This window comes from Ostrea edulis, chromosome 2 (assembly GCF_947568905.1).
Source record: "Ostrea edulis chromosome 2, xbOstEdul1.1, whole genome shotgun sequence".
In the NCBI taxonomy this organism is placed as follows: domain Eukaryota; kingdom Metazoa; phylum Mollusca; class Bivalvia; order Ostreida; family Ostreidae; genus Ostrea; species Ostrea edulis.
In genome coordinates this window covers 38,064,372-38,083,614 of record NC_079165.1, presented here as the reverse complement: position 1 = coordinate 38,083,614, position 19,243 = coordinate 38,064,372, and the positions used below count along the sequence as shown (strand labels likewise).

General features: G+C 36.0%; 1 protein-coding gene across 1 annotated transcript; it reads right to left on the bottom strand.

Annotated features, from left to right (window-relative positions):
* Nucleotides 1-7,867: 7,867 nt before the first annotated feature.
* Nucleotides 7,868-18,649, bottom strand: LOC125680520 (uncharacterized). The gene is made up of 9 exons (XM_048920188.2): nucleotides 18,371-18,649; nucleotides 16,794-16,956; nucleotides 16,433-16,533; nucleotides 16,198-16,317; nucleotides 15,875-16,045; nucleotides 13,164-13,279; nucleotides 10,258-10,375; nucleotides 10,003-10,011; nucleotides 7,868-9,622 (listed from the first exon to the last, which is right to left on the bottom strand). Exons 1-9 carry the CDS (start codon nucleotides 18,414-18,416, stop codon nucleotides 9,111-9,113), a joined length of 1,356 nt encoding a protein of 451 aa, XP_048776145.2. The 5' UTR covers nucleotides 18,417-18,649; the 3' UTR covers nucleotides 7,868-9,110.
* Nucleotides 18,650-19,243: the final 594 nt, after the last annotated feature.

Below are 19,243 nucleotides of genomic sequence, written 5' to 3'. Positions count from 1 at the left end.
TACAGATGTTGTGCTGGTTAGGCCTTATCATGAATCATTCCACGTTCACATGCTATTGATTTAGAAACGGCGCACTGTTTGAACTAGAGAGATGTCTGTCGTAAGAGTTACATAAGGATAGATATATGCAATTACAAAAGACATTAAATCCAATACTAATTGTTCAGTTCTCCACAGAGTGATCTCATGCAACTCGCTGCATGTTTGATTAAAGTCAGCATTTTGCGAATTCTACGGTCGTTATAACGATCTAGTTTGCGATACAACCTGTCATTGGGTAACATGTTGTCCGACGTTGTTAAGCCGTTCTTTACACACTGATTTTGACCACGGATTACTCCTTTTACTTGATCAAGATATAGAGCTCAAAGTGGGTGTGACCGGTCTACTCCTCCTAGGCACCTGATCCCACCGCTGATATGTATGGAGCGCTAAATTAACATAAACTCAAGTAATTGAAGAAATCTTTAATTATTTTAATATATATATATATATGTACTTGTGTGTCGATTCATTTGATGCCCGCAAAAATCCAATTAAATATATCTTCAAATGATTAATGATATCTTCAATTCTGAATTATTGCGCACATTAATGGATTTGTTGATGACATTAATTATTCTGCTGATTTGATGAGCGATAGAATTCAATTGAAGAGAGCAATAATTCAATTGATGAGCGCATCAATTCAATTAATGCTCGCAATAATTGAATTATCGGTCTCTTTAAAGAGGTTCGCACGTGAGATTTGAAGTATTGTAAATTTTTGGAAAGTGTATTTTTTATTTCTATATTGAAGGACAATTAGGAAAAAGAAAAGAAAAACTGTAGTCACAGTGCTTGTTATTGAGCTACAGTGTTCTAAACATGACCTTTTTGCACTTAAAATACTAGTAGACTCAAGTTTTGTTCAGTTAGATTTGATTTGTCTTTTAGTGTAAACATATTGTCAACATAAGCAACACAAATCAATCATTATATAGAATAGATACATAACCATGTCTTTTAACAATACAAACAAAAAAAGTTTAATACAAATAATGGAAATGAATAATGACCTCTTTACAGTTTTAGTTTCACAAGGGGTAGTGGTAGTAATAATATTGGGGAATGTCGGGTGGATATTTACATTTCATGTTTTGGCTTCTATCATCTTTTTACGAGTGCAGTATCACTAGTCACTTCCGGTTTGGTGACGAACGCATTTACGATGGATGTGAGATAGTATTTACTATATGAATCATTTAGACATGTGAATTAGTGTTCTTTAACGATTTGAGGTTGAGAATTCATTGTTATTCATTACATACTACATGTAACCAGTCGTATCAGGAACTATATTTGTTTACGGTATCGTTGTTAGTAACTGTATTCATGCGCACACAAGACAGAGTATGATTAACCCACATGCATGAGATATTGTGATATTTATTTACTTGTTTAGATTAGCAAATTGAGCTTCTTAATGTATGTTACTCAGTTTTAATTGTTGGTACTTACATGTATTGATATTCCTTTCGCGCTTGTGTGGTAGCCTGTACGGGAAAAAGTAGTTCTGTGTGGGAGCCGATGCCACCGTACAAGTTGCTGACTGGTTAGAGGCCTGCACAGCATATTTTGATTAATTAACTATAGTCATGTGGTATAGGTCCAAAGGTTATATAAGTAAGCTCGCTACGTTACTACGACAGATTTTTACAAGTTGTGCGGCGGTAACATTCAAATCTCTTATAGAAGACATTAAGGTGAGACTACTCATAATAATCATAGTAAAACCTTAGTTAGAAATCTCCTACCATACTGGACAACTGAAAACTTGTATTTCTGAAAAATCAGCACTTGTATAAAGCCTGTCGTAGTGCACAGAGTTCACCGCATGAAGATATTTTAATTATGCCTTGTTTTGTTCATTCATCATAATAAATACAGATTAAGACTGAAAAGTTTCTAGTATTCTTCACCAAATGGGAGAGAAGTGTGACCTTGATATTGTTTATTGAAGTTAAATTATCTTTGGAATTATCCTGACATGAGTGGATCTGCTGAGGATTCAGAAATATACAAGCAAACCCCTATCATTGGGTAGCTTACAATATATATCCCAATCAAGATGTAAGAATGATGCAAGATGAAAGCAAACAGAAAATGATATAAAGTGACATAAATGTAGTGAAATAAAAATTAAGAATGAAGAAAGGAAATTGAAATGTTATAAGGCACACGGAATTAAAATTTTTACATAGTAAATTCAAAGTTAGAATTAAGAGTACAAGAAGGATGCATAGAATTGTGGCGGAAATTCACTTCCATAAAAACATTTTCCCGTTCCTTTTCGTTGTTTGAAGTCAACTCTCTGTGTATGTGTTGCCGTGGACGTCTTTCGGTTGCTGTTTAGGCATTCTTTTCTGTTCATTCTTTTTTGGTCCACTTGTTTCAAGAGTTTTTGCAGAGCTTTCATGCAAATTTTTGTTACACGTTCGAATTCCGTAATGCCTTTGGTACTCTTTGCAACCAGCATGTTTTTTTTCCTTTTCTTTTGGCAGTTGAATTTCATTTGTATTACTTTCAGTCGGAGTTGATCTTTAGGCTTGCGTATTTTAGGAAGCTAGTCAAATCGAAATTTATTCGGTTTACATTATCATCTTTTCTATTCTTTTTCACCAAATCTATCATAATTTAATTTCTCTGATTCTTCATATTCATTGTCTACTTCAAGCTAGATTTCATTGATTGATTTAATGTATCTGTCGCTTTTAAAGTCTTTTTCTTCTTTCTTTTTTCTATGCTGTTGTTTGGTGTGTTGTTGATCCTTTCTCTTCTGTTCAATTATTGCAGTTTTACGTGATTCATTCAATTGTAAAACGCTCTTGACTGGTGGCGGTAGCTCAATCGTAGAGTGTTTTCTTTGTAATCGGGATCGTGAGTTCGAGTCCCAATGCTGCTATGGCCGCGTCAAACCAAAGAGGTAAGGATACCGTATGCATGTAGGTAGTGATTGCTTCTTCACCATTTGCAAACGCTCAGCATTTAGAAGTGGTATTCATGGGTCGCTCGGGTATCACCTTAAAAAACAGAGGTCCCGGAGGTATTAAGCGTTGGCATGTTAAAGAGCCTTCACTACTTCGGCCCTGAGCGCTAAGCATACGTCTAAATTTGTGGTACTTTACCTACAGCTGGTTATGTCTCTATATGAGTGGAAAAATTCCCGACTGAATTTAAAACAACCAATCAACCAAAACACTCTTAATGCATGGTCTCTGATACTTTGGGTGATGGCATTGCTTCTGTTTTGGACAAAACCTTTGATCTTTTGTGTTCTGCATTCGATTCTTTTGATTTTCTTGATACACTGTATAAAACCGAAGTCGTTCTTTTCTTTCAATACGATCTTTGGTAATGTATTACAGTGCATTTTTCTTTGTATTTGATACTTTAGTATTTTCTGTGCTCCCTCTCGAGAGTGAAGTAAACAATTCAATGTTTTTGAACAGTTTCTCTTATTTCTTTTTTAATCATGTTTTCTTTTGAACACTTGTTTCGTCTTGATATCCTTTATATATCAGTTTTACCATTATCAGGAGGAATGTCCTTTGTCCGGTACATGGGTGCTATTTCTGATTCTATGTAATGGTTCGGATGAATCTGTCTTTGTTTACGAAGGATCGTTTCCGGTTTTATTCGCAGTAATAGCAAAACTCTTGTCCGTTTTCAGTCCACAGATATCTGATCTTAGACTAGCATTTCCGGTGTCGGTTGTACTTTTATTTAATTGGCTCTCTATTGTGGTTTCACCATTGAAGGAAGTTTGGTTGTTTAATTAAGAGGCTGAGGTCCCTTGGTTCTTCCATATCTTTGTCATTTACATCCTGTGATTTGGTGGTATTTCTTTTAGATATTCCTTTGGTTTCTTTTTGTTTTCGTTTACAGTAATTAATTGGCATATATCCCCTTCCTTGCGATTGATTTTAAGGTATTCAATGTGTAACGACCATATTTCATATCTAGTAAAATGATGGTGGAATTTTTGTAATTATTTTATCATTTTGAAGGGTTCATAAAAATAATACACTATAGAAATTTTCACAATTTTGTTTATACTGCTTGGTTTATTTCGCCTAGAATTCAACATTGAAGTCTATGGGAAGAGCACATCTTATTAAACTATTTTTAAAGGAAATTATATTTTCATACAAATCTCTTGGTAGAAAATCACATACACTTTCTCTTTATGAAAATATGAAATAATATTAATCATTTACCACACAATTGTTCAGAAAATTAGATTTTTCTTATTTTTACAAAGGGCAGATAACTTCAAAAAGTATCAAGTGCAAAAGGTCAGCTACTAATCATTTACATCGGTTATGTGAATTTCATCTACTTCACTTTCAGCATTAATCAACAATAATCATTTATGTTGATTTAAATCCTTCAAAATTGTTTTATATCCGTTCGTTATATATACTGTTTGTTATCTTCACCTTGCACACATGTATACATTGAATACTTTAGGCTATGTTGGCATGGCGAACTTTGCTAAAGACCACACGTCATTTTCTGTATCTTCCAGTGAAAACTCTTGTACTTGAATTTCTTCGTTTTCAGAACTACAATTAAATCCGAAAATTCAAACTTCGGTTTGCAATGAGTTTTCTACTCACATTTCTGGTCTGATTCTGTTACTCGTTTATCACCGTCTGCTGCATGTCTGTTTTGAAATTTTTGTGAGTGCCAACATTCTTCCTTATTTTGTTTCCCCACTGATGATAAGTCTTGTTTGAACAATGATCTTGCTTGAAATCATTGTATTTTATTTGTAGGCAGAAAACCAGATTGTAGGTGTGTGTTTAAGGAAGGTATACTAGCATTTGATTGAAGTTTAGTTACTTCATTTGATGTCGTTATTTTTTCTCTGTGATGAGGGGTAGTTGCTATCAATATAGTTAGTTTGCTTGAATTGTAAGTCAAATATGTTGTTTCCAGTTTGTATATACGGTTCTAATTTGTTGCATGATAAATTAACGGAGAGGCATTTCTCGTTTTTGTTCTGGCTTTCAATCTCATCTTTCCGATTTTAGATTTCCATGGCTAGGAATTTACATGTAGCACCAATAAAATGATCTGCTGGGGCCTTGGGGTTCAATATGCAAGATGGTTCCCAAGTGTGAAAATCTTGCAATGCTTTTGTGCGATTTTCAAGAAAAGCCCATAGATATTTGAAATAAACCATATGATATACCACATGCCCCCCCCCCCCCCCCCCCCCTAGATGGCGTTTTCGTATATTTCGGTGCTAACGTAACTATCCAGATTCTGCATTAGTTTTTTCCGACTTTCTGACTTTTGATATACGAGTTCTAAAGACGTGTTAAGTTCTTAACCTTCGTGTGGTAAAATTGATTGATTGCATATTGTTTAACGTCCCTCTCGAGATATTTTCACTCATATGGAGACGTCACCATAGTCCACCAGTGAAGGGCTGCAAAATTTAGGTCTATGCTCGGCGCTTATGGCCTTTCAGCAGGTATGTTTCTTTATCGTGCCACACCTGCTGTGACACTGGGCCTCGTTTTTTGCGGTCTCATCAAAGGACCGCCCCTTTTAGTCACCTCTTATGACAAGCAAGGGGTACTGAGAACCTATTCTTACCCGGACCTCCATGAGATCGTGTGGCGAGTTTTCATGTTTTCTGCTGATTCCCTAGCCTTCGCCTGGCGAGTTTTCATGTTTTCTGCTGATTTCCTAGCCTTCGTGTGGCGAGTTTTCATGTTTTCTGCTGATTTCCTAGCCTTCGTGTGGCGAGTTTTCGTGTTTTCTGCTGATTTCCTAGCCTTCGTGTGGTGAGTTTTCATGTTTACTGCTGATTCCCTAGCCTTCGTGTGGTGAGTTTGTTTTCAGAGTTGGTCATATTTGTGACTTTCCTTTCAATTTCGATTGAAATAATTTTTCTATAATCATCGTGATCAAAATTAATTTTACCTTGATCTATTTTGGTCCTATTCGGTGATAGATATGCTCCTAGTGAGCATTTCCCCCGTCAATAACGCCTCTTGATGCCTACAATATGTTTTCGAAATGATTCCCTAAATCGTGATTACTTGGCGATGATAATAGGATTTGATTTTGTAATAACTGGTGTGATAAAAATGAATTGTCAGTTAAAGGTCCGTAGTTTTCATTGACGTCAGCTTCACTGGCACTATAGAACTGCGTTTTTAACAGCTGTGGTCTTCAGCAGTGATGAGTACAGACTTATCGGAGAGTTTCATGCTTACAGTCGTGAAAACAAGATTGATTATTCGTTATTTTCTCCGAACTTGCCATTGTATTTGACTTATTTGTCTCCTCTGCCTTCTCCGATATCTCTAAATCAACATATCTATCGTCATACGACTCTTGTCTGCGGCTTGCATTTGTCGTATTGTCGATAGCTGTGATACACAGCATGCCAAACATTTTCTCATCTAAGTCATGGCTCGTGTTCTCTTCCTTATCTCTTTGTGATGTTTGGTATGGAGAATCTGTAATCTCGGATTTCTTACAAAAGCTATTTTCGGTGTATATTTTCTTCATTTTTTCTTTCCATTATTGATTTAATCCACTTCCTTACGTTCACTAAGCATTGTTTTTCATGATGTTTTGGTCAGTACTTTCGCAGGTTCTGGAAAACGAGTGCATTCTATTACACTGTTCTCTTGTACAGTGATTTCATTAAAACGAAAAAGAGAAAAATTGGTCTCAAACTTACAGTCATTAGAAATGTGATATTCAGATATACATTGTATATTGATGGGGTTTTTCACCTGCAAAATGAGAACGTACTCGTAAACAGTCTTTCACAACATAGCTAGTTCCATGCGAATGAAATTCAACAGAAGGCATATTAGAGAAGCGAGTTTCAGTCTTTTACTTTTATAATGAAGTGAGATTGTCGATTTTTGTGGCTTCTTTGCAGTTTGCAAATGAATGGTAAACATCGACAGTGTTCCTATTATTAAATGTGTACAATTTTGACTGGGGGTCTTTTAAAATTACGGTTCCAGTGCTCATGGAAATATTGATGTCTATTTTATATATGCTTCTTCATATATGCATTCTGTCTTAAGTTCGGAGTCGAAGTGGGTGATTTCATCTGAAGTCTTCCACAACTGCACACTTGATTCCATATTCGTCAATGAATCATCAGTCACTGGTTTCCGAGTACACTTTTCATTTCTGTATATCAACAATTTACTTGTGGAATCGGGTTTCTTAGAACTGAACAAGAAGATCCCCTTTGCAGCCATGCTTTTCTTTGTTTGGTTACATTGTTTTTAATAAGTGATCGCATTGTTTAGCAAACACTATTCAAGATTGACCCTTGATATTAACTGTCTCGATTGAAGTCAGCAATTCGCAAATTCTATGGTCGTTATAACGATCTAGTTCGTCTATACAACCTACATGTATCATTGGGTCAAATGCTGTCTGACAAGTTTCATACCTATTGTTAAGCCGTTCTTGGTACACTGATTTTGACTACGGGTGACTCCGTTTACCTGATCAGGGTATAAGGCTTACGACGTGTGTGACCGGTCGACAGGGGATGCTTACTCCTCCTAGGCACCTGATCCCACCTCTGGTGTGTCCAGGGGTTCGTGTTTGCCCAACTATCTATCTTGTATTGCTTGTAGGAGTTATGAGATTGATCACTGTTCTTTATCTTCACCTTTCATTAACAGAAATGCGTTGTTTTCTGCAGTCGCCTCCCGGGAAACTCTGCCATTTCCCCACTCTTTTAACCAACAGAAACTTTCGAAACATCATTGACCAATGACCTCTTCACTTGTCGGAGAAAAGAGCATGGTCGATTACATGTTGCACGTTTTAACTGCACTTGTATGTTTGTTGATGAATTGAAAGTAAATGCGCCATTTCCCATTCAAATTCGAGTAAAACAGAAATTTAGAAATTGTAGTCCCCTAGTACATTTGGGATGTACTAAATGTACTAGGGGACTACAATTTCTAAATTTCTGTTTTACTCGAATTTGAATGGGAAATGGTACATTTACTTTCAATTCATCAACATACATACAATTCAAAGGGAATAGAAGGCTGGAAGTATGTAATTTCTCATGTCGATGTAATATCGATAACAATATCATCGATTATCGGATTGCATCTCCGTGTACATCACAGGGGCTTCTTACTCATTTTGTTCTCAATAGATTGAGAACAAAATGGATAAGAAGCCCTAATGTGTACATGAGGAAAAAATTAACCAAAAAAAAAAAAAACAATATCGGAAAAATTAAGATATGATTTAATAAAGAATCAATACCACATATCAAATTATCAGCTATCAAGATAAAAGTATTATACATTTATACCTGACTATGAAATTGTTCACAAAATAACAAAAGATATGTTTTGAACATGTTTTATTGAATAAATCAAAGGATTGGAAACAAGTTCTAACAACCTACTAGTTCCTCTCCTAATGATATACCAGTGTGTCGTACATATTCATAATATGAATTTTGAATTAACAAATAGTTCAATGTGAAAGAAATAGGTAATACGCACTATAATAGCTAATTTTGTGAACAGCAGCAAAAATACTTATAATAGTCTGTGAAGGCAACCACATAACACATTGGTATCAATATTGACCAATTAAGTCTAGCATAAAAGGTTGAATGAAATGAGTATTCTTAGCTTTAATGTAATTTTTACAAGCGGCGAAGAAATTATATACGTTTTCATTTTTCCACATAAACAAAAAAGACTATTTATAATATTACATTTATGTATTGTAGATCAAAATAAATTATGTAGGAGCACTTCCACAGGTTAAAGCACTTTAACAACACAAATGCAAACTTCATATTGGTCAATAATAGAACACTTTATGACCAAAATAAAGATGCATGCAATCAGTTAGCTTCTTTTTCGTATTACGAGTACATATACATGTACCTATAAAAGGTCAAATGATAGATAACAAACCCATGAACAACGATATCCCTGCACAACTTCAGCCGTCAGAGTCCGAAACTTTTTGCAAGTTCTACAGACTTTTCTCAGACAGTATTAACCAAAATTAAAACATACTACATGATACATGTTTTAATGTCTTTTAGTCTTTCCGCCTTTCTTCTTCTTTTTACTGTGACCTTTGGAGGCTTGTTGTCTAGAGCTAGCCATAAACGACTCCTCGTTGTGCAATAAACTCAGCTGACTTCCGTTCAGGTCGTTCAAAGGCGGCAAGATGCTCTTCTTAGCATCCAGTGGCACAGGGATTTCCACAGCGTCGTGTTTATTAACATAATTAGGGTGCAATGTACTTGGGGTAAGGATCAGATTAGTACGACTGTCAGAGAGCAAAGTGCTATTGGATTGTTCACGCTTCATTGAATTGAATCCTTGGGGTTTTCCGGTGCCCACGTGATGGGAAAGAAATGTCGGCATACCAGTACTGGTGGGTGGGAGTCCTTTCCTTGGCTCTACTTTCTCTTTCTTACATTTAGCCTTCCAGCAGAAGTATCCGATGACAAGTCCCACTATCGTTAAGACCACCAACACCACCAACACGATTCCGACTATGGCGGCTGTAGCGAGAGTGGACCCTGTTGTGGGAACTGTAAATGGAAAGTATTTATCAATTCTGCGATACGTATCGCTTATTTATTCAGTCATTTATTCATAGAATTAAAATCATCAAAATCTTGAACGTTCCATAGTTACGATCAGTTCCTATTGGTACTTTCGCCTTACTGCTCTTCAGGCAGTTTTTCTTGAACGTTTCATAGTCACGTTTTCCTTTAGGCGAAAAGTACTAGCAGGAATTGATCGTTGATTATTATGTGATATTTATTTAATTAATCGACAATTTTGGATTTCATTCTTTTAAATTATCAAACAGTGCTGATTTTGTGTTGAGTTTCTATTAAAACCAAAACCAAGAAAAATACTCCTGGTAGTTATGCTTCTGAGGTTGTGAATGGACCACAGTACTCACCACACGTCACTGAAAGAGATAAAAGAAAAACAAATGAACCATTTCAAGGTATCACATTAATGGAATCTCCATATTGAAACATCTATACACTCACACATTGGAAAAATAGGCAAAATATTTGAAGGTTAAAATTGAAAAAACAAATTGTTGTTTACAGATGGAATATGGTTGTACTTTTTTTAAAAAGAATATTGCCGTGGAAAACAACAAGAGTACATTATGGTGTTTGTCAGACCGCGATAGGTCATCACTTACATGAGGCTGTCATGTTAATTGTCGCCCCTGGAGAATCAACCGAGGTCGAAGTCTGAGTGCTGAGACAATCCTGGGGATGTATTGTCCCGATCACTCTATCCCCTGACGTCTCAAGCATCTGGAATGACGATGGATATAATTTTTATAAAAAAGGTGAAAAACGATTGCTTAAATAAATTGTTTAAAAAGAAGGAATAACATAATCAAAACATTCAATGTTTTTATGAGAAAATCAACCACATGTCATTGATAAACGTACAACTCGTCCCTAACATACTTTTCTTTACCTGCAATGAACAAATGTTTGCACAACACACATACGAGGGTTGTTCGTTATGTAATGTGTATTGTGCGATGTCTCTAAAGCATTCGGCTTGAATAGTGAAATGAATATTACATCCCTTCAAAGTATTCTCCGCGGTTTGAAATACATAATTTCAATTTCTGAATCCATTTCTGAAATGCGTCACGGTACGCTGATTTAGGTAGACCTCTGAGACACTGACTGATGGCTGAGCCAAGGGCTTGTCGGGACATGTAACGACGACCAGATAAGAACTTTTTAAGTTTTGGAAAAAGGAAAAAGTCGCTTGAGGCTAGATCTGGAGAGTATGGTGGGTGTGACAAGACGTTAACCTTCTCTGATTTCAAAAATTTCTTCACAAGCTCAGATGTATGTGATGGAGTATTATCATGAAGTAGACGAACATGCCTAAATCCTGGCACAGGGCGTCGTTTATGATAATATTTCTTGAGCATCTTTAGTATAACATCTCGGTAATACCGACCTGTAACACGTTTGCCCTTTGGCACCGGAATTTGTACGGTTATACCATCACATGAGAAGAATATGCAACAAAGAATCTTCTTTGTGCTTATGGTTCTTTTGGCAACTACAGGCCTTCTATGGTGTTTAGGTAGCCATATTTTGTTTCCAATTTTTCTTAGTGGTTCGAAATAGTGAATCCATGTTTTGTCACCAGTAACAATGTTTGCAAATTGTCTTTGATTGGATTTGGGAAACATTTTGAGCAATTGTTTAGCAGTTTGTACTCGTACCCGTTTTTGGTCATCTGTCAATATATACCTTATCCATCCGGCAGAAATCTTTCGCACTTTCAAAATACGTTTCAAAATGAAATGCACCAGCGATAGGGATATGCTAACAGCTTTGGCAATATCACGAATCGTGTATCTGTCACCGCTTTCAATTATTTCCCTGACTTTTGTCTTGCCTGTTACAGTCACAGGTCGGCCAGATTTTGAGGCATCTTTGACGGACTCTGTGCCAGTCAGAAATCTCTCTCTCCACCACCTACGAACTGTCTCATAAGATACCTTATCAGACCCATAAACTTTCCCCAATTCAGTAAAAATCTGCATTACCGAATGACCGAGTTTTGTGCGAACTTTTATACATGTATAAGCTTTAATTTCTTCAATATTCTCAACCCGTTTCCCAACAATTTTTACAAAAGTGGTTAACGACTGGCTCTATTGAAATGACTATAAGTTTAAAATTATGTGGAGCCGAAGGCTTGTGTTTATACCGTTGGAAAGGTATTGAATAGAGCTATTCAAGAGTATCATCATCCATGAATTGGTGCAAAGCGTTATCGCGCTGCGGTACAATACACATTACATATCGAACAGCCTTCGTACACCCCCATTCCGTGGGGATCCGGGATTGAATAGGTCCTCAGTACCCCTTGCTTGTTGTAAGAGGCGACTAAATGGGGCGGTCCTTCGGATAGGACTGCAAAATCTGAGGCCCTGTGTCACAGCAAATGTGGTACGATAAAGATCCCTCCCTGCTCAAAGGTCCGTAAGCGCTGAGCACAGTCCTAAGTTTTGCAGCCCTTCACCGGCAATGGTGACGTCTCCATGTAAGTAAATAATTTTCGAGTGGGATGTTTTAAATAATATGCAACCAACCAACCACACACAAACCCCTCTAATCTTTTGAATTGGGCATTGACTTAAGTTAGCTTTTCTGATTAAAATTTGCTCGTCGTATGTCGTCGTTGCTTTTATCGTCGTAAACTATGTTCACATATCTAACTTCTCTGGAGTCACTTGGCCAATTTTCACCATCTGGTTCAAATCATCCCTAGGTACTTCTGATGGGGAAAATTAGTGTTGAAGATCGGGTGGGTGCTTAACAAATCGTCTCAAGGATCAGAGAGGCCAATTTTCCAAGACTAGAATTGATTCAAGCTGTTCAGACCGTAACCCACCACATGATAACGAAGTCACAAACAGAGTTTAAAGTTTGAAATAAAACTAAATAGGAAAACTCTTTAGAAATCTTTTTTTTTTGAAGGATCACAACAGCGAAACATGTCTCCTCAATATGAAAGCATCCTCTTGTCGTGTAGATTCGAGTTAGATCAAATAGTGAGTCTGTATCTCTGTATTACGTGTTTACGTCGTCTGCACGTGATTGCGTGTTATCAGCACAATCAACGTCAAAAGGAAAAAAATTCAGACCGAGATTTCAACAGCATACTAGTAGCCTATACACAGTTTGTATGTGCAGTGTTGACTGTCTTAACCAGCTAATCTAACAAAGAACTACAATATAGAGTGGTTGGTTTATTTTTTGTGTGTGCAAACATCTGAACAATCTGAATAAATTGTTGAACTAAGTATGGAAGATTGAAGACCAAACACGGATATAATTTGAAAAATGTATGCCTCATATCTACAAGAAAAATTCCTTATACAATATGATAGTTTTATCTACAGATTAAATGACTGAGAGAAATAAGGGGGGGGGGGGGATATCGGTCCATGTTAATTGTGTGATATTTCATGCATAGCAAAGTTGGATCAAATGTTAAAAAATGTTAAAAAAAAAAAAAAACGCTTTCCAATGAATCGTTCACAACTCCGTGTGTACTTACAAAGCATGAAAATCTGTAATACGTTGATTCGTCCGTAGTGGAGTCCAAGTTATACATGTGCACCCTCTCAGCAGAACCAACGGTTGAGGAATATATGCAATTCATGTTTCCATCAGCTGTTAACGGTTGATGTTAGTGTCAATCATCATGAAAAAAATAACAATGATATTGATATAATATCTGAAGTTACTCACAAAAAAATTAAGAAATACGACAGAATATGAGAATAAACGAGGTGTTGCCTCTCCTTCCTCTCCAAACTAATTAGCGAATTACGAGAGTGGATCAAGAGATTTGATTTTAATCAGATTGCCTCCTTCCTCTTGTCTCGCCCTCCCCGCATCTCCTTCTCCTTCTCCCTCTTTAGTTCCCCCTCCCTTTCGCACCCTCCTGTCCCTTTTGCCTTACCCTGCTTGGGACATATATGTAAGTCCGTTGAAATATATCGCATTGGTCACTTAGCATATCAGATGAAAAATGAACCGTCCAACTTTTGTTCCTAGAATTAATTTTCTGATTACTAGTATTACAGAAGTAGGCTTTACAGGGGGCGGGGGCGGGGGATCTACAGTGCAGGGGCGGGGGCGAGGGATCTACAATGCAGGGGTGGGGCGGGGGGGTCTATAGTGCAGTTGCCACTAAAGCATCGAGTCAAGATGCGTCTAAATATAATTAAAGTCCAAGTTTTCTAAAATGAAGTGAAGAGCAATAATTTCGAGCTATTTGTCATGTCAAATTCTGAAGGCTAGTTGTGGGGTATACATGCGTATTATCTGGATTTGGAATGTTATTCTAAACTAATCTACATATACTGTCGCACCTACATAGTTTGGTTAAGTGTTCTATACGATAAATCAGAAATGTCGTGAAAACCACAATCATGTTATGTGCTGAAATATCGATCTTTTAACAGCTACAGTAAATCACTGCTAATCCCTGCCAAGTACCCGGTTAAGCGGTTTAATCATTTCGTGACATAGCGAACAGATTATAAAGTTGGAAAATAAAAACACCTCCTTTTCTCTCAATAATAATAAATAGATAGATATTCTAATGTGTAATATCATTTGAATTTAAGAATCATAAGATCACGTGACAAAGTAAGTATGAGGCTAAAATTGAAGTAGACATATGTATAAGTGTATTTCACTTCAAATTTATTCATAAATGAGTCTGATACCTAATTCTGAAAAGATGGTTTAGAATCCATGTAGGATTCAATATTTTTAAAACATGATATTATTATATTTACTAGTACTAATTTTACTGTAGTTGAGATATTTAATATACGTAATACAGATTATCACCTAATCGTAAAACTTAATACAATACATGAAATATTTAGTATGTAAAAAAAATATATATGTCATGCATAGCACGTGCAAATGATATTTTAAGCGTGATTTGGACACCAAAGAAAGCTCTGTTCAACCTCATAATTGAACATTGATAAAATGACTCAAGATCCCCTTTTTGCACTAGAAAATAATAACAGTTCCGTATGTGTTAATTTGGACGTAAGATAACGGAGAACATGACTGTTTCTGTTGATTTTTTATTTAAATACTCTCTTTTAGGATCTTTCAAATATACCAAAAACAGTTTCCAAGTAACCTCGGAAAACATTGCTGTCAAATGGTAGTTTGTTTGGGATATGGTTCATCCACTATAGATAATCTCATCTCGATGAAGAAAGCCCCTCATGTGAGCATTGTGGTCCATGGACCTCCTATTTATGTAATCTAACGATTTTAACTTTAGTTTTACCGATTACCGATAATAGTTAGCACGTACATTAGGTAGTCCTTTTGATGTCTTTTGCCCGATATTAGTTCTTTTCGCGGTTCATTCGGAATTCCCAGTCGTACAAATAGACGTACTATATTTTATCAAGATTCATACGCACACTATTCATAACTGCCTCGGATTCATGAGAACATGGCTGTCATCAATGTATGCAAAGACATCAAAGGCAAAAATATTGGCAAAGTAAATATAATGTAATGAGTGCCAACTTTAAATATGTTTACTGCCTGCCATTCTTTGCAGTAGAGCCAGGCAAAAACGATTAGCCTTCTTTTGTTTAATGATATTTCGAATTTTATCAATCAAAGCCGTCCAAAATAAATTACATGTATGTATTCTATTAGTTAAAATTTTCTAAACATACGTAGCTGTGTAGGGCGCAAAAGAATAAAGAAACAAAATTTCTATACTTGGAATGGATACCCCCCCCCCTCTCCAAGATGTAAAATAATTTCGTTCGTGTTAATAGACGAACTATATATATTTATCGAGATTCATACACGCATTATTTGCAAATGCACAACGTGTTAATGAAATAATGGAGCTATCGTAACAATTTATAAAGATATCAAAGGCAAAAACAATGGAAATGTGGAAATGTAATATGAAGTTTTACTAAACTTTAAAGTGTTTTTGCCATTGATATAAAATTGTAATGATGGCCATTTCCTCATGAACGCATTTGTGAACAATGTGTGTATGAATGAAAATGGAGTTGACAGTGGGGTATAATTTAAATGCCTGGAACTTCGATTCTTAATTTCTTGTTTGTTTGATATGGTAAGGAAGAAATGTGACAGGTTGTGACATAAATTGCATGTAATTCTGGTACAACAAGGATTAAAATGTCACCGCCATGTAATCAATCAAGCAATGCTTTATTGATTGATTGCATAGATACATACCTGAGTATGCTACTTCTGTGGTACAAGCCGTGTAGTTTAAGGTGAGGAGACTGGTATCGGTGCACACATCCAGAGCACCTGTGTCGTTCTCACAGGAACTGTCGTTGAAAGTAAACATAAAAGATCCCAAGAGAATATCCGGGCATTGTGTAGAAACATCAGATATGGATCCTGAAAACGGCCTCAAAAATGAAGTCTTCAGTGTACGTGGTGCACATCAATATTAAAGATACGGCATATGGATTTTTTGTTTGTTTTGTTTTGTTTTCTAATTTAGAAAGAACAAACCCTTTAATTGCATTTCTGTATTTAAAAAATATTACCATTTTTCAGCAAGAGATGAAAATCGGTGTTGGCCGTGTTGTCACAAGCAATAGCATCGGTCACGGTTGTTGTCGTGGTAATGTACTTGACTCTCTGATAATCAGCATCTGCGAGTTTGCCTGTATAGATAAAGCGTGGGGTGCAATTCACCATATAAAGTACCTGTCTGCTTTATAACTGATTCACTTTAATCGTTGTATGCAATCATTATTATACATATTTAATTCTTCTAACTTGTGTAAATTGTCATCTTGTAGAGATTGGTTTTCACTTCTTCAAGGTCCATGCACATCACAGCAACAGCATAACTGCTGAACAGCGGGAAAGTCTGCGATCTAAATGTAAAATGGCACCATTTTCCTTTCAACAAATTCTTTGAAATAAAATGAATGCCGAACATTTGTGACGACATAAGACAAAGTGGGTTATTCACAATATTACGGTAGAAACTGCAGACTAATTTTTTGGCATGCATCATAAAGAATATGAATACTAGTTTTAAAACATATATATATTCTTTAAAAAAAAAAATAATAATCTTGGTATAAGATATGAGATATAGTTGCAAAGGAAGATTTGGAAATTATGTTCATACTTCAACATGTACTTCGTTGCTGCATATCCATTGCATTCGAATATGAGGTTTCCTCCGGTGGCTCCCACAGGGTATTCCACGTGGGTCGAGTTAAAGGTCATGTCCCCATTGTGACTGCTAGTCCAGAGACCCTCCAAAGACCCCGGAAACGTGCACGTTCCATCTGGGGGGAAAAGTAAAATTTCATACTGTAAGTGTTTTAGTGGATTATCATGCTTTGATCTAAGAAGGGGGGAGGGTGTTAGTAACAACCCCCCCCCAACCCCCCAACCCCCCAACCCCCACACACACACACATACACATACACGGAACCTGGAATTTGCAAAGCACATACCATATCGTGTTTTACGAAAAAGAAATCGAGTTATTACATTTGTGCGCTAATTATTAAAGACTGAACCAAATCACAAAATATATCATGAAAACTTATGTACAAGGTGTTCTCCTGAGATTTTGTTATGTACAAGGTGTTCTCCCGAGATTTTGAAAATGCATAAATATGGCACGCCAAATTCACAAAAATGAGCTAAACATAGTTTCACAGTCGATAAACTAGGTTTATCCACTGTAAACTATAGTTTACGGACTGTAAACTATAGTTAACGAGGTTAATCTATATTTCACATCTGTAAACCATAGTTAACAGATAAGCGTAAACTATAATTAACAATGAAAACAATCATTAGCGATTGCAAAACATAGTTTATCTGATAAATACGGTTTCACGGTTGTAAACCACGGTTTACAAGTCTAAACTCTTATTAACGAATGTAAATGATAGTTTACGGTTTGTGAGATATAGTTTATAGTCATTTAATGCGCCGAATTCACAAAAAAGTGATAAACACAGTTTTGTAAGATATAGTTTATAGTCATTTAATGCGCCGAATTCACAAAAAAGTGATAAACACAGTTTTGTTTAATATAGTTTATGAGTAAAAATGGCAGTTAGCTATAGTTTACGATCAAAAACTATAATTAACGAATGTTAAACATAGTTTACCTGATTAATATAGTATCACAATTTGTGAAACTAGGATTAAGAATTGTGAGTTGTGAACTATAGTTAACGAATGTAAATTATAGTTTACAAATGTGAATCTGTATTTATCAGCAAAATCTATTGTTAACGTTTATTTAAAGACAGACAAACTTGGATTAGCATTTGTAAACTATAGTTTACAACCGTTAAATATGGTTTTATCAACTGTGAAACTATGTTTAGCTAATTTTTGTGAATTTGGCGTGCCATACATAAAGGTATGAACTGCGACGCTCCATGTCGGAATTTTTCTTGAAGCGCATTAGCGAACATTGAACTCTAATTAATCAACCAGTCAATCAATTAATCAATCAATTAGTCATCATCATATACGCAGGTTGGTGAGCAGTTGGGGGGGGGGGGGGTACGAAATGGGCAGATGGGTGCAAGGTCTGCACCGCTTTACGAAAATAATAAAACTCGTAGAATTTACAAACCATATATTAGAGAATGAATGATTGTAAACATTGAAATGAAAAAAATAACAATTCTGTATTTCCGACCATTTGAAATGCATATAGAACTGAATACTTACCCGTTAAACCTAATATAGAACAAATCCCTAAAAATACGAAAAACATGTTTGATTCCACCAAAGAACACTATGACATTCCAGCATACCATCCATTCTAAAAATCCCCTTACACTACATAATGTCGTCTAGCAAGATGGAGCACACATCAAAATCAGATTATCATCAAAATTCACATTATCAAGTTTTTTTTTTATCCTTCAACCTGAATTTCTGTCTTCAAACTTCGGTAACCAGGATTAGCAAGGATCATGTGGATTTATTCTTTTATTTTTAAGACCCAGCCAAAAATCTGGATCAACTCTCTAATCGGTGAGTTTTAGCTGTGGGGTGTTATATGAATTTAAAATATCTTTCTTGCTAATACTTAAAAATGGATTAGTATCTATCATGTAGAAAGTTCATCTGATTTAAGGTTCCTGGTCTACATGGTTTAAACACTTTTTTCGGGATGACCTGTCCCTTCCTCAGGACGAAAGAATATTTACAAAGAAAAGTAAACTAAGATGTTTGTACACAAAACGTCTACATATTGAAACTGTCGAGTTTGATATGGGGCTAGTCTTTTGTAAATTTGTTCTGATCGAGCGTCACGACTGAACAGAACAGTCTTACGCTGGAAGTAACCCCTCCCTTTTTTTTGCAAAGATAGATATGATATAGGCATAGAAAATTGGGGCTTAGCCCCCCCCCCCCCCCCTCCCCAACGTTTTTGGCAGAGATTTAGCTCAATTCTCTGATTTCATTTTGCATTTATGACATTGATCAGTGTTCGTTAAATTAGCCATTTCATTTAACCGTATGAAAATAAAGTTGATAATATTGCTGACCGTTATTAATCAATTTCTTATACCCAGTTTATAACATTTAAATTGC